The sequence below is a fragment of the Hyperolius riggenbachi genome, chromosome 2 (genome assembly GCF_040937935.1).
Source record: "Hyperolius riggenbachi isolate aHypRig1 chromosome 2, aHypRig1.pri, whole genome shotgun sequence".
NCBI classification, from domain to species: domain Eukaryota; kingdom Metazoa; phylum Chordata; class Amphibia; order Anura; family Hyperoliidae; genus Hyperolius; species Hyperolius riggenbachi.
In genome coordinates this window covers 473,985,548-474,000,013 of record NC_090647.1, presented here as the reverse complement: position 1 = coordinate 474,000,013, position 14,466 = coordinate 473,985,548, and the positions used below count along the sequence as shown (strand labels likewise).

At 43.1% G+C, this 14,466-nt stretch overlaps 1 protein-coding gene across 1 annotated transcript in view; it reads right to left on the bottom strand.

The window, feature by feature from the left end:
- Positions 1-1,775: 1,775 nt before the first annotated feature.
- The window catches only part of METTL16 (methyltransferase 16, RNA N6-adenosine), a 114,640-nt gene continuing 101,949 nt past the window's right edge, over positions 1,776-14,466 (bottom strand). Inside the window, exons 9-10 of the mRNA XM_068270239.1 lie at positions 7,864-8,034; positions 1,776-4,979 (exon numbers count right to left, since the gene is read on the bottom strand). Coding sequence (XP_068126340.1) covers positions 4,356-4,979; positions 7,864-8,034 — 795 coding nt within the window. The 3' untranslated portion in view covers positions 1,776-4,355. The remainder of the gene's footprint in view (positions 4,980-7,863; positions 8,035-14,466) is intronic.

The window sequence follows — 14,466 nt, the reverse complement described above, 5'->3', positions numbered from 1 at the left end:
GAAGACGAAGAAATCCTCTGAAACAAGTATGTGACTGATTTTCAATGTCAAAAGTTTGCTTTAATTTGGGGAGAACCAGTTATCCTAACACTAAATTTCTGAGTTGTAAGAGGGAACTCCAAGCAGATAATGGCCCATATCTATTGACTCTTCTCCTGAGTTTTCTCCAAGGAGATATTTTCAAACCTTCCCCAAAAATATATAGTTAAAGCTTCAAGCATACTGAAAATAAGACTTTTATTATGCTTTCATCTAATTTTTAGTAAGTTTTCAATTGCTAAATGCTGAAAAGGTATTTTTAGATAAGATGAAAAATTATCTCCTGAGAGAAAACTGAAGGGAAAAAGTTAATTGAATTGGATAAGGGGCCTATGTGCTGCCTGTTATTAGAACCGGAGATTTTAAGTGCTGCATGGTAATGAGTTAACCACCTTTTACGGTTTTTAAAAGTAACTGTCGGGCATAAAATCAAAAGTCAATTCTTTATTTTTATCTGGTAAACAAGTAATACGGATGCTAACCAGGCTAATTCAAAAGTTAAAATCATGATTACCTTTCTTGTTGATAAATGATCATTCCCCAGTCTACCCGACTTTAATTTGGTACATTGCCACACAAAGGAAGTTGCAAGGCATGCTGGGTTGTCTTTTTGCTTCTTTACTTTCCACTCAGACTTAACTAATGCAGCCTGATTGGATGAAGCCTCTTTCCCTCCTGTTTTCCCCTCCCACACCTCTGTTCCTCTCTGATTGGCCAATATTTCTCATGCGGAGACAATGCACTTTTTTATTGCAGACCTGGGTGGGAGTGTCTGAAGACTGGGAAGAGGGCGGGCAATGCATACACAATCAGGCAGAGGAGAGTAAGGGATTGGCTTCAAGATAGACACAGATAAAATGGAGAATCCTAAGAAGGATTTTGTCTTTTTTTACTATAAAATTTTTTTTTTACTAAAATCAAAACGTGGACAGTGCAAAACATATGTTATGTAAGTAGAGCAAGTATATATTTACACACACACAAATATATATATATATATATATATATATATATATATATATATATATATATATATATATATATATATACTTTTTTTCTGAGATAGTATGGCTGACAGATCCTCTTAATGACCACTACAGCAAAAGTAAGCTCTTAAAATTTGACTGGACAGGTTCTGGACTATTCCATCTCCCCATGGGGGATTCCCAGGGTTTACTTTGTTTTAAAAAGCATTCCCTGAAAGCAGTTTCTAAAGTCAAACTGCCAAAATAGTGTTCAAGCGAGTAGCGCACTGGCTGGTATCTTATCTCTTTTGGCAGTTAGACTTTGCAACGGCCATTCAGGAAATGCTTTTGAAAACAAAGAAAATCCTGAGAATCCCCATGAGGAGATGGACTAGTGCAGGGATGTCAAACTGGTCCTACGAGGGCCGAGATCCTCACACATTTTTGACACAGCTCAAATTAAATGATGGGACGGAATCAGGAAAGGTGTGGTCCATCAGGTAGAACACATTCCTCTTTCTCAGTCCATCCTAAACACTGGCATGGATCTGGCCCTCCAGGCCTGGAGTTCGACACATGTGGACTAGTGCAAAACTTGCCGGTTCTGTCAGATGATAACAGCTTACTTTTTTACTGTAGTGGTCCATCAAACAGATATATATTTTCCCTTGTGCTTAGCCCTGCCCTCTGCATTACATCACTAACACACAACGGAGTCTTGCAATAAGCTAAATAAAATGTTTAATAAAAATAAGGTAAAATGACAACAGAATTAAGAATTATCAATTTTCTATGGAAAACAATACCTCAAAACATTGAACAGGTTACGAGAAACAGCTGCTAGGCAAACATAAGAATACCGTATGACTTAGTTAACTTAACACATTAGGACAGCATTAGTTACCAAGCCTACTATTAGCCTTGGTAAACTCCAACAACGCTGTGTGCCTCAAAATTACTTAGATTAAAACGTTTCTGAAAAAAAGGAAAGTCTGGGGTAGGGGTATAGAGGACTTCTGCTGCCTGTACACTAGAGGGCACTGAACGGGTATTTACTGGGAGACAGTCAAGTCGCCCTTATGGTTTTTCTTTATACAGATCATTGATGAAGATGATCTATTCTCTCAGGAAAATGTTTCTTGCCTGGAGAAGTCATATAGAGAGGCATGTGATCCGTAAATTATGGCATCAATTCATACTTTTCCAATTGTCTAGTTATAGTCATCTGGTCACCTTTCACTTCCAGTATAAAAAACAGACCCAGTCAAGTCAGGCTCCGTCTTAGTGATGGGGAGATGGAGAGAATCTCAGGGATAACTACTTACCTGCAGGGCTGTAATTCATTATACTGGTAACCGCTCTGCCCCCCTCAGAACAGTCACCGTGGCGCTTTTTCTCAAAATTCTGCCGAAGCCCTGCCCACCTAACCAGCGTTGCCACAGCCTGCCCCCGGCTCAGCCTAATTGGTGGCTGCCGAGCTGGGGGCGGGCCATGGCAACACCAGCAGGGGTGGGTGAAGACATCTGAAAAATGGCCTCAACTGTGTTGCTGAGGAAGGTCTGAGCATCACCTGTGTAATGAATTACAGGCAAGTTAGTAGTTAACCCCGAGACCCCCTTGATCCTGCAGCATTAGGATTGATATGACAAGTTCTGTCTTTGATATTGGAAGTATTCTTTAATCATGATCAACCAATCACAGACAACTGATCTCTTGATAAATGGGTCATCTATGAATTTTCCCTTAATGGGAAATTTTGTGCCTCAACGTTACCTTTTTAGATCATTGTGCTGTACAGACTTCAAGGAGGCGGGGCCTGGACACAACTGTCAGGGAGGGATCACACCTATGTCTGCGGGATCAGCAGATGATTACCCGCAAGCTGTTTGCCGTATGGTTGAGTGTTTTAACGCTTGTACTTTTTTTTTTACATCAGGCAGTAATTTCAATCAGAAAACTTATGCTTAGTATGGAAAAGTAGCACAGGTTGTATGTTTGCTTGAACACTATGTACTGTAGAATCACAGATGCCTCCTGATAGCGGCACCATAGGCAATCATTACATGCATTTCTAAACTGTGGCAAAACGCTGCAGATTTTCCTAAGCATGACGTCTGCCTTAGAGAAGAGAGCAGTCTACAACTAGACTGCTGCAGAAGTGTCTGATGATAGAGATGAGCTTGGATTCAGATGTTCCATGCAAATGTCCACTGGTTTGAAACAGCCAATGAAGCCCAGTGGCTGCTGGTTGAATAAAACAAATTAGGTAGCAGCTACTGAGCTTCATTGCCTCATCTATAGTAAAGATGCGCAGAAGATAAGTCATATAAACATCAAATCCACATCATACAGCCAGTTTTACAAAATGACTTGTCTGGCAATAATTCATAGACAAGACATTCAGAACTAAAACTAGGAGGGACCATACTTAAACACAAACCAGAAAATACAATGCCCGTCAAGTAGTGTCAGCAAAGGACTATGAATACGTTTGTCCCTATCGTTTGGTTGTAAGATGGGCAGCTTGGCACAAAAATTAATCTAAAATAAAAATTTGATATTACAAAGTTTGGTGAGGTTGTTTTTTTTAATGTGATGTGAAACTTTGGAGCTCTTTTTCTTTTTAAAGAGACCGTGAAAAAATCTTTGCATTGACTAAACTGTAGGGATGGTCTATGAGATGCAAATAGTTCTGAGTTCATGCAGGATTATTTAAAATCTGTATGCAAATCTATGCAGCTTGAAAAATTGACCAATCAAAATCCATCTCTGCAACGATTGATTGGTCCATTTTCAAGCTGCATATATTTGCAACTCGAACAGGAGTTTTAAAGGGTTTCAACGGTTTAAAGGGTTTCAAAAGTGAACGCAACCTTTCACACATGCAGGCTACTCGGCCTGCTGAAACCTCTCTGCATTAAGTGGAGTGGTGCTCTGTGTGCCTGCACTGCAGTGGGTACTGTACATGCTAGGATTGATATTAACATGTATCCCTGCTTATACAGTGGGACAGAACCATCAGACCCTAGAGAGCACCAGACAGCATCACTCTACTTGTACTTGTTTCAGAATTCAGGGTTCGGACCAAATACACACATTCTGATCTGATACCCACAGTAGTCATGAGTTGTACAATCACACGTCCAATTGTTCCAGTGTGTTGGGAATTTCTCTAGCGGATGCCACCAACATTCATAGCTGACCGTAAATCAGTAGACTACCTAATTATAGCATAAATGCTATATTCTGGTGGTCTACTATAATAAAAAGACCAAAATAAAATGTCAATTTTTTCACAAAAATTGTACAAATTGTAAAAAAAATCATTTCTTTGCATGGTGGATGAAAAATCTAACTAGTTGCAACTCTAAAGATCTGATTCCGTAAGTAGGTGCACAGTTGGTTCATTAATTCCCTGTTTTGGCCTTCCACCCAGTGCATCTCAACCGACACGTTGGGGGCCTCCTTCTTCATGTTCATCAAACACTTGAAAAGGAAGGGAGAGCCATTGCCTTGGCCTGACTTTGAACTCCCTGCTGGGGCTTGACCCAGTTCTTCACATAAAACGTGATGATCAGTTTCAGTATTCTGAGAGAGGGAAGGGTTTGTTGTTTGGTCAGGTAATGCTGTGCTCTCTTCCTCCATGGTCTCTGGATTGGCGTCTTCGGGATGCGATGTGGATTGCTGCTCAGAGGGGACAGGTGTGACATGGCTGTGGTCTGGAGCCGCAATATCTTTCTCATTGGTGGCTCCTGGTCCTTCTGGCGCTTTGCCTGTTTGCTGTGAATCTACCTTTTGAGCTGGTTTTCCATCTTTAATCATCTGCATGAAGTCCTCGCCAGGAGCACGAGGTAACTCTCTCAGCTGTCTCATCCGGTCTCTCTTCTTCCTGCGGATATGGACCCAGGAGTTTTCGATTGCGGTCACAAATATGCTCTCCTCCTCATTCCCGCAAGGCATAGGTTTATGCTGAACCTGTTAAATAATAAGAGTCCAATTTAAATTGTAATTCCTCATGTATTAAAGCCCTAGCCCAGCCCCTCCTGAGGAAATAGAGCTACAGGGCCCAGCCAGCTAGGAAATTTCATTATATTTACTGCAAATAGTACAGATATGCAAACACAAAACTTTTGTGCAAAGCTAAATAATGCCAATTTACTATCATATTCCTTAAAAGACACATGAACCGTAAGGAAAAACTTGATTTTTACTGACTTGGGGCTTCTTCCAGCCAGGGACGGTTCTAGACTTTTTGCTGCCTGAGGAAAACTTGAGGATGCTCCCTCCCCCCCCCCCCCCCAATTTGGAATGATGGCACAGCATCCGACAATTTATTCTGCTTCATTTAATGTTCTCACATGACATGCTGCAACTCAACACAATAGCACACTGGCTGGCTGTGAGTCTGTGACAAACAAACTGCTCACCCTCAGCCACTCCGTTCCTCCTCAATCAGGAAAGCAGTGCCACCTCCTTCCTTCTGCTGTGCAAGTCAAATGAAACTCTGCTGCTCTCCTGCTTCCCCCTCACTCACTATCAGACTCCTCACATAGCACAACAAGCTGCTTTTCCCCAATGATGACCTCTTCACCTCGCTTGCTCTCCTCTTGCTTCTCCTCCTACTCTGGCTGCATGCTGTTAGTGTAAACACAGTACAAACATGCTGCCTCTATAATCTCTGTGCCTCATGCAAATGTTTCACCTTGCTTCATGAGAGAGCCAGCCCTGCTTCCAGCCAACTGTAGTCTTACAGGTCCCTCAGTGTCCTCCATATCCGCTCCATTGTTCCACTGTCACCCCAATTAAATTCCACGACTTGCTGGGTCAAGCACTACAGTGCATGCGCTGTCCTAACTGTGCGACTACTTGATTGTGCTCCGTAGTTGGGAGAGTTCTGTGCATGCCTAGTTACAAGTCTTTACAAAGTGCGCATGCGCAGAACGTTCCTACAAGAGCACGATCAAGGAGGGGTGCGGCCTTGACAGAGCATTCTCCATATTGCATGATTCTGACGGGTCGTGAACTTTAATTGGGATGACAGCTGGAGAATGGAGGAGACCCGTAGGACACAGAGGAACCTTAAAGGGACACTTAAAGGAGTCATCAGGGCAAATATAGTAAAAGTGGTACTTACCGGGGGCTTCCTCCAGCCCCAAGCTCCCAGGACCTCCCTCGCCGCAACTCTGCCCGCAGCCGTTCGCCGGAGCTCCGACCTGGCAGGAGCTGTAGTTCTGCGCCTGCGCAGTCCGCTCCGGCCCACGTGGCGGTGATTGACAGCGCCGATCGCGCAGGCGCAGTACAGGCCGACCTCCAAGTCGCTCTGACGTTATCGCCGGGGACCGGGTCGGAGCTCCGCCGAACGGCTGCGGGCAGAGCTGCGGCGAGGGAGGTCCTGGGAGCTTGGGGCTGGAGGAAGCCCCCGGTAAGTACCACACATTTTACTATATTTGCCCTGACGACTCCTTTAAGACTGAAAAAAAAATATGAGTTTTACTCACCTGGGACTTCTACCAGCCCCCTGCAGCTGTCCCGTGATCTCACAGTCACTCACGGACCCTCCAGGCCCTGCCGGCAGCTACTTCTGGTTTTGGCGACAGGTCAGACAAGCCTGGGAACGGGAGTGATTCTTCGCATTCCTGGCCGCAATAGCAGTATAGAGGGCGCTATTGCTGCCAGGAACGCGAAGAATGTTGGGGCTGTCACCGAAAATGGAAGTAGCTGCCGGCGGGGACAGGAGGATCCGAGTGAGACTGCGTGGGCACGCGACAGCTGCAGGGGGCTGGTAGAAGCCCCTGGTGAGTAAAACTAATTTTTTTTTAGCCTTAAGTGACCCTTTGAAGACTACAGGGAGGCTGGAAGAAGCCCCAGGTAAGCCAGGGGGTATTTTCCCACCTGATTCATATATATATATATATATATATATATATATATATATATATATATATATATATATATATATATAATGAAACTTTAAAAAAAAAATTAAAAATGGCCTTTCAGGTTCAGTCTGCAACCGGTCAGGGAATCCACAAAATTATGCAGTTTGTGCTTCCTTGTAATGCTAGCTGTTTCTGGACATTTTGGTGCCCTGACAGACAACCACTGAGACCCCCTATCCCAATGTACGAAAATCTGCTATACAAATGTATCTGCGCTGATCACATTTTTATTATTTGAGGTTATTGAAAATCACATTTATAAGCTTCAAACTTTTGCCCTGTTCTTATACTACAGCATAAACCAATCCCACCCATCAAAAACCAGCAGAAGTGTGTCAATTATTCTCAATGAACTAAATGAAAGACCTTCTCCAAACGTCTGGTCACCAACATCTGGTGAAAATCAAAAATTATTTTTTCTGTGGAGATATCTCTAGAAATGTGTTATGTTATGTGGATTCGCATAGCATGTTAGGCAACCCCCAAGGTGAGCCTCAGTCCAGTTTAGGAAATTGTGCTTCATTTGGTCTGTCTGATTATTGCACTGGAACTAATTTACGTATGTAATTTACGTAACCCATGAACAAGTGTAAAGGACGTCATCATGTTAGAAATCTTTTCAGTACCACTTTCATCTGCATATGGCTCTTCCCTTTCCCTACTGTTCTACCAACAGATCATGAAAAGGGTTTATCTCACATGTTTCACTGCATGCTCTAATCTTTGTGAACTGACATTTATTGAGGCATTACTGAACCTCACAAATCAGTAAATGCTCCCACAGATCAGTAATTTTAGTTTTCCATGCAGTAACAGCTTTAGTGAGTTGATATTTCACAAAAAAATCTGTAAAATCAGTTGTTTGAAGCCAATGAGTCTCCCCTCCAACAGGTGTCCCAAAACCACCATGTGGCTCTCACCTTGAGGTCTGTAAGTATCTTCTTCAGACAGCTTGTAACCACAGCAACATATCCCGCCTCACGGGTGGTGGGGTCACACTTCTCCTTCAGCAGCAGCACTGTCGTCTCCGGCACAGTGAACATCATGGGCTTACGAGGCTTTTCCAGCTTCCTCTTTTTGGAAGGTGGATTCTGAAGAAGCAAGTGGGAAACAACAAAGAAATGATCACTCTTCCAGCTTTTTAAAAAATTTTTTTACAACTTCAGTATTAAAAAAAAAAACTAAAATGTACATTAACGCAACCTTAAATATCTCAATATCTGTCCTGGCTTTCATCCTACCTCTCCAACCGCTCCTTCACGACCGCCTTCAATGAGTCCTCTTCCACCCCCTACCACCTCTCGGTGGGAGTTCCCACAAGGTTTGGTCCTTGGCCCCCTACTGTTCACCCTATACACATCTTCCATTGGCAAGGTTATCTCCTCCATGGGTTTTAACTATCATCTGTATGCAGATGATACCCAGATCTACCTCCACACCCCTGACATATCCACCACTACCATGGACAAGGTCTCCTCCTGCCTATCAGTCATCTCCTTCTGGATGTCCGCTAGGTTCCTGAAACTAAATCTAGATAAAACGGAATTTATGATCTTCCCACCCCGGCCATCCACGAACCTCCCAGATGTGCATGTCACTGTTAACCACACTACCATTCGCCCTACCTCTCAAGCCCGCTGTCTGGGTGTCACCCTGGACTCCGCACTCTCCTTCACTCCCCACATCCAAAGCCTCACAAAGTCCTGCAACTTCCACCTTCGTAACAGCTGTAAGATTCGCCCTTTCCTGACCTCTGCCACCACCAAACTCCTCATCCATGCCCTCATAATTTCCCGCCTTGACTACTGCAATGCCCTGCTGTCTGGTCTCCCTATGACCCGAACAGCCCCACTGCAGTCCATCATGAATGCGGCAGCCAGAATTATCCACTGCTCCCATCGCTCCACCACAGCGGATCCCCTCCTTGAATCCCTCCACTGGCTTCCTATCCAGTCCAGAATCAGATTCAAGATACTGTGTCTGACCTACAAATCTGTCCACAAAACCTATCCAACCTACATTTCCGATCTTACTCAGAGGTACACACCTAGCCGCTCATTCCGCTCTTCCAATGAACTTCGCCTAACCGCCCCCCCCCCCCCCGCATCACCCAGTACCATGCACGCCTCCAGGACTTCTCAAGAGCTGCTCCAAAACTATGGAACTCCCGACCTCCACCCATTAGGGCAGCCCCCTCCTTCAACATCTTCAAGAAAGCCCTCAAAACTCACCTTTTCACTCTGGCCTAATACCCCTCACAAGTGCGCTAAACCCACTGCTGAACTCTGGTCCCTTACCTTTCGTCTCCTTACCTCTCCTTCTAGATTGTAAGCCTTTGCGCAGGGTCCTCCTCCTTTTGTGTCCTACCTGATCATGCACCTCCATTACTGTGAACCCATGCTAGGCATCTGAGTGAACCTAACTGGTCTAATCTCCATGCTCCCCTCCAGTGACTGACTAAGAATTACCTTGTACTCATACTGTGCTGCGTGATCTGGTCTTTCTTGTACTCCTGTATTGTCATATTGCTGTATGTCACCCCTAAATATTGTCTGTAACCTAAACGAATGTCCAGCACTGCGTAATATGTTGGCGCTTTATAAGTACAATAAATAAATAAAAAGTGAGCTTAAAAAGGTGACGATCAACAATATGCTAGCCATTTAGTAAAACTTGACGGTTAAATATCTTTCAGTTTCAGTCTGCTGTTGCTATATCTTCCTCATACTGGTAAAGAATTCAGAATACATTTTCTGGAAATTGTGGCAGCTGTATAAGGCCTTATATGTGCACAACGTCCCTGAATTCCCATTTCCTTACAATGTAACAGAGGCACCAACAGTTGTAAAAAAACAAAACAAAAAAATGTTAAAACAGAGGTAGTAGTAATAGACTTACCTCTCCAAAGATGACCAAAACATACAATTTTAGTCAAAACTTTTGATAGTCAATTTTATAAAAACTCCAAAATACACGTGTTTCATGGGACGCAGCCTGCTTCCTCAGGCAAAAAAAAAAAGACTACAGCAAATATTCCCAGCTTGATCATACGTAGTTGCCCTCTTTTTAACGCTCATTTTGATTTTTTTTTTGTGTGTTTTAGTCCTGTTATATACTGTTTACATATCTTACAATTTTTATATATTTTTTATAACTTTTTGCTCCTATTATTTTTATGAGCATTACTTTATTCTTTATCACAATTCAGGCACATCTATATGCTCATGTTCAGGTGCACACACACTTATGCACATAGGTTTTAAAGGTATATTATATGCTATTGTATTCATGGATGTTTAAGTCATATTGGTCCCATTGACTCTATATCACACATTGGTCCTAATAATAAAACAATGTATACTCTTTTCTGTTATGTACATTTTTATCTACTGATATTCAAAGTTTTTTTTTGTGTGTGTTTTTTTTACGTTGCAGAGCACCATGGTAACTATAAAAATTGTATACTTACCTACCGGTAATTTTCCTTTCCATGTGTATCCATGGCCGCACGGTCAGGGTTAAGCCCTGCCCACTTGACCCCTATAGGACCTATGTTATCAATTTCTCCCAACAGCCCCTACTCTTTAGTCTTTTAACGTACTCGAATCACCGAATCTAAGGGCAGGAGCCTCATGCTTCCATGGATACACATGGAAAGGAAAATTAACGGTAGGTAAGTATACAATTTTCCGTTTTCCATATGTCTCCATGGCAGCACGGTCGGGAGATAACTAGAACAACAACACGGAGGGATGAGCTGCAATGCTGAACACTCAATTTAATGATTCCTTAAGCAGAATTCAATACAGCAGAACCAAATTGTAAGGTAGAGTTAACTGCTGGATCTACTTCATGTCTCATGAAAATATTGATCGATGACCAGTTGGCCCGCCTGACAAATCTTCTCCGTGGAGACTTTGTTGAAAGCTGCCCAAGATGCAGCTAGTCCTCTCTTGGAGTGTGCCATTATCTGTTCCGGCGGTATCAGGTTATTAGCCCTGTAAGCCATCTGTATCGTTTTGACCAACCATTGTGCGATGGTCCTTGAAGAGGCCGATTGGCCTGCTCTGTATCCTGCTGGAATTATAAAAAGTCTGTCCGAGTTGCGTACTTCCCTTGTCTTCTCGATTTAAACTTTTAACGTGTTTTCGACATCCAATGGATGTGGATTACGGTTTCCCTCTTCATAAAGTGTTGGTTAAGTCCATTCCTGGTTAAACTAGTAACTTGATGAAACTTTCGGTATAAAGTGTTGAACTGGTCTAAGCACTACTCTATCCGGAAAGAAAGTTAGTGAGGGTTCTTCCCAGCCCAAGGCTTGTAGCTCTGATATTCTCCTTGCCGATGACATAGCGACTAAAAATACTGCTTTGTAACTCAGTTGTATCAGAGCAGCCTGTTCCGGCGGAAAGTACGGAATCTTTGATAGTGTGTCCAGTACTAGAGACAAATTCCATTTTGGAAACACTGCTTTTATTGGTGGTTTTTCTTTCATAACTCCCTTCAGAAATTGTATGATCAAAGGGTGTAGAGCCCACCTCTGGTCAGTGAAGGCTGACAGTGCTGAAACTTGAACTTTTAAGGAATGGTACCCTAATCCCTTCTCCAATCCGGTTTGCAAAAATGATAAAACTTCTATTATCTTCGGATGCAGATGGTCAAGCTGAAGTTGTCTTGCAAACTCTTCGAACCTTGTCCATATTCTCTGATATGACGCATTGGTCGAGGGTTTTCTAGCTTTTAAAATGGTGTTGATGATGGTGTGTGAACATCCGTTTGCCTCTAACGTCCTCCTCTCAATTTCCATACCGCTAGTTTTAGAGCAGCTGGATTTGGATGAGATATTGGGCCCTGCGTCAACAGATCAGGTGTTTGTGGCAGTAACTCTGGTTGTTGAACTTTCAGACTCCAAAAGGAGCGGGCCTTCTTGGCCAGAATGGAATTATCGCGATCAAGGTTACGTTCTCTTGAACAAGCCTTAACAACAGTCGATGGATCAGCGGGATTGGTGGAAATACATAAGCAATGGAAAAGTCCCAGGGAGCCATCAATGCATCTGTCGCTACCGCTATTGCTGACAGTCGTCGAGAGATGAACTTGACACATTTCCTTTTGTGTGCGGTGGCCATTAGATCGAGTTGCGGATTCCCCATCTGTGCACAAATCTGATGGAACACCTCCGAGCTGAGAGACCACTCGTTGTTGTCGAGGCTGCTTCTGCTCAAAAATTCCACTGTTATGTTCTCTCGACCTGGAAGGTATATTGCTGTTAAGCTGCTGAGGTAACGTTCCGCGAAATGGAAGATTGGTTCTACCTCTTGTAATAGTGTCATCGACCTGGTTCCCCTTGTTTCCTTATGTAAGCAACCACCGTCCGATTGTCCATCTGCAACGTTACATCCTTGTGTATGAAGTATTCCTTGAGGTTGGACACCGCTGCCCTGATCTCTAGTCTGTTGGCTGGAACATGGGAGTTCTGATGCTTCCACCGACCTTGAATTACTTGTGACTGTAGACAAGCGCCCCAGCCTCTTTTACTGGCGTCGGTGGTAACTATGATCTTGGAGAACTGTTGAATATTCAACACTGTTGACAAAGTTACCAGTATGCTCTGGTTCATATTCCTGCTGAACCACTGGCCTAGGAAGCCCATCTGCCATGGCCTGGTATGCCACTGTGCCCACCTCACCATAGGTATGGTGGAAGTCATGGAACACAGTAAGCTGAGACCATTGTCTCGCATTTATCACTGAGGAACCGATCATGTTTGTCGCCAGACTCTGGATCTTTAACAACTTCTCCTCTGGTAGACTGACTGTATTGGCTGAGGTCTGTAACCGTGCCCCTAGAAATACGATATCTTTGTCCGGTGTTAGTTGGCTTTTGGTAAAATTGATCTTCCAACCAAATCTCTGTAACTCTGAAAGTATGAACTGTCTGTGACGTTTGATGGTTTGTCTTGATGCAGTAAGAGTAGATTGTCCAGATAATGGTATAGTCTGAGATCCTTGATCCTTAGTGTCTCTACCAATGCTTGTAGTATCTTCGAGAAGGTTCTTGGAGCCATGCAGATCCCAAATGGGAGGCATCAGAACTGCAGATGAAGCTCTCCGATTGCAAATCTCAGAGATCTATGGTACTGTGGATCTATTGGTATATGAAGATAGGCATCCTCTAGATCTATCGAGAGTGCCCAGTCATTTAGCTATACCACCTTTAGAATAGTTTGAAGTGTCTCCATCTTGAAACGTTCTAGACGTATAAATGCATAGAGAAACGTACGCTTTCATGCGTACGTTAGTGGTTGCATGCGTAGTTACGTACGCGTTGATGCGACGTGGTGAACCAGAAATGCTTCTTCCCTTATTATAAATACCGGAAACGGATAGTCGCGATTGCCACACTGCCTCTGAAGACGCTGCTGAAGCGAAACGGACGTTAGGCGGGCTGTTCTTACCACCATGCCCCACAACCTTTACTAACCACAATGGGTATGTGCACCTTATATATTTATGTTGCATAAGATATCTTTTAGCAAACTGGAAGAGCCGCTAGAAATAAAGCTCTTTTAAAAGCAAGAAGCAGTGCCGGATCTTCATATACCTACTTGTTGAATGAAACTGTACATACACATGTCAATCTCATTAGGCCACATGTCAGTTCGGGTATCTAAGTTATTTTTCACTTGTGCCATTAGATGGCAGCATCGCTCATTGGCCGCCACACTGTTGTAACGTAATGGTTTCAGTATCTTTTTTATACCTTTATTTATCCTAAGGCCAGTTCACACTGAACAAAAAAAAGGTTTAGCGGACTGTAACGGAATGGACCCTAACTGAGGTGGACGATCCGGATCCTATGTTAGTCAATAGGATCCGTTCACATTGTTCTGTTTGAACGGATCCCTTCAGTCAGTTCCACCGAACGGTCTTCAGGCTTGGGTCTGCAGCATTGACCGCGCGCTAATGTAATAGAGACGCATGCCTTTAAAAACTGATCTGTTCCACAGATTAAATTGTTCTATTTGTGCCAGTGTGAACCGGGCCCAATTCTGCCTTCTCACACATTTAGAGCTTTATTTAGCCTATGTACGCAAGTTTTTGCCTTTAATAATGCACTACTACACATATATGCTGTTTATTTTCACGGATCAACCTAATTGCTCTTAGAATGTGCATTTTTCTGTACTGAGTTTTAACTAAATCTAAGTAGGATGATTTGGTAAAGACTTTTTTTTGCTTCACAGCTTATGGTGTGAATTCGGCCAAGTTTTCCACATTTTGTCACATTACTGCCACAAACCTGAATCAATTTTATTGAAATTCCACGTGAAAGACCAATACAAAGTGGTGTACATGTGAGAAGTGGATCGAAAATCATACATCATTCCAAACATTTTTTACAAATCAATAACTGCAAAGTGGGGTGTGCGTAATTATTCGGCCCCTGAGTCAATACTTTGTAAAATCACCTTTTGCTGCAATTACAGCTGCCAGTCTTTTAGGGTATGTCTCTACCAGCTT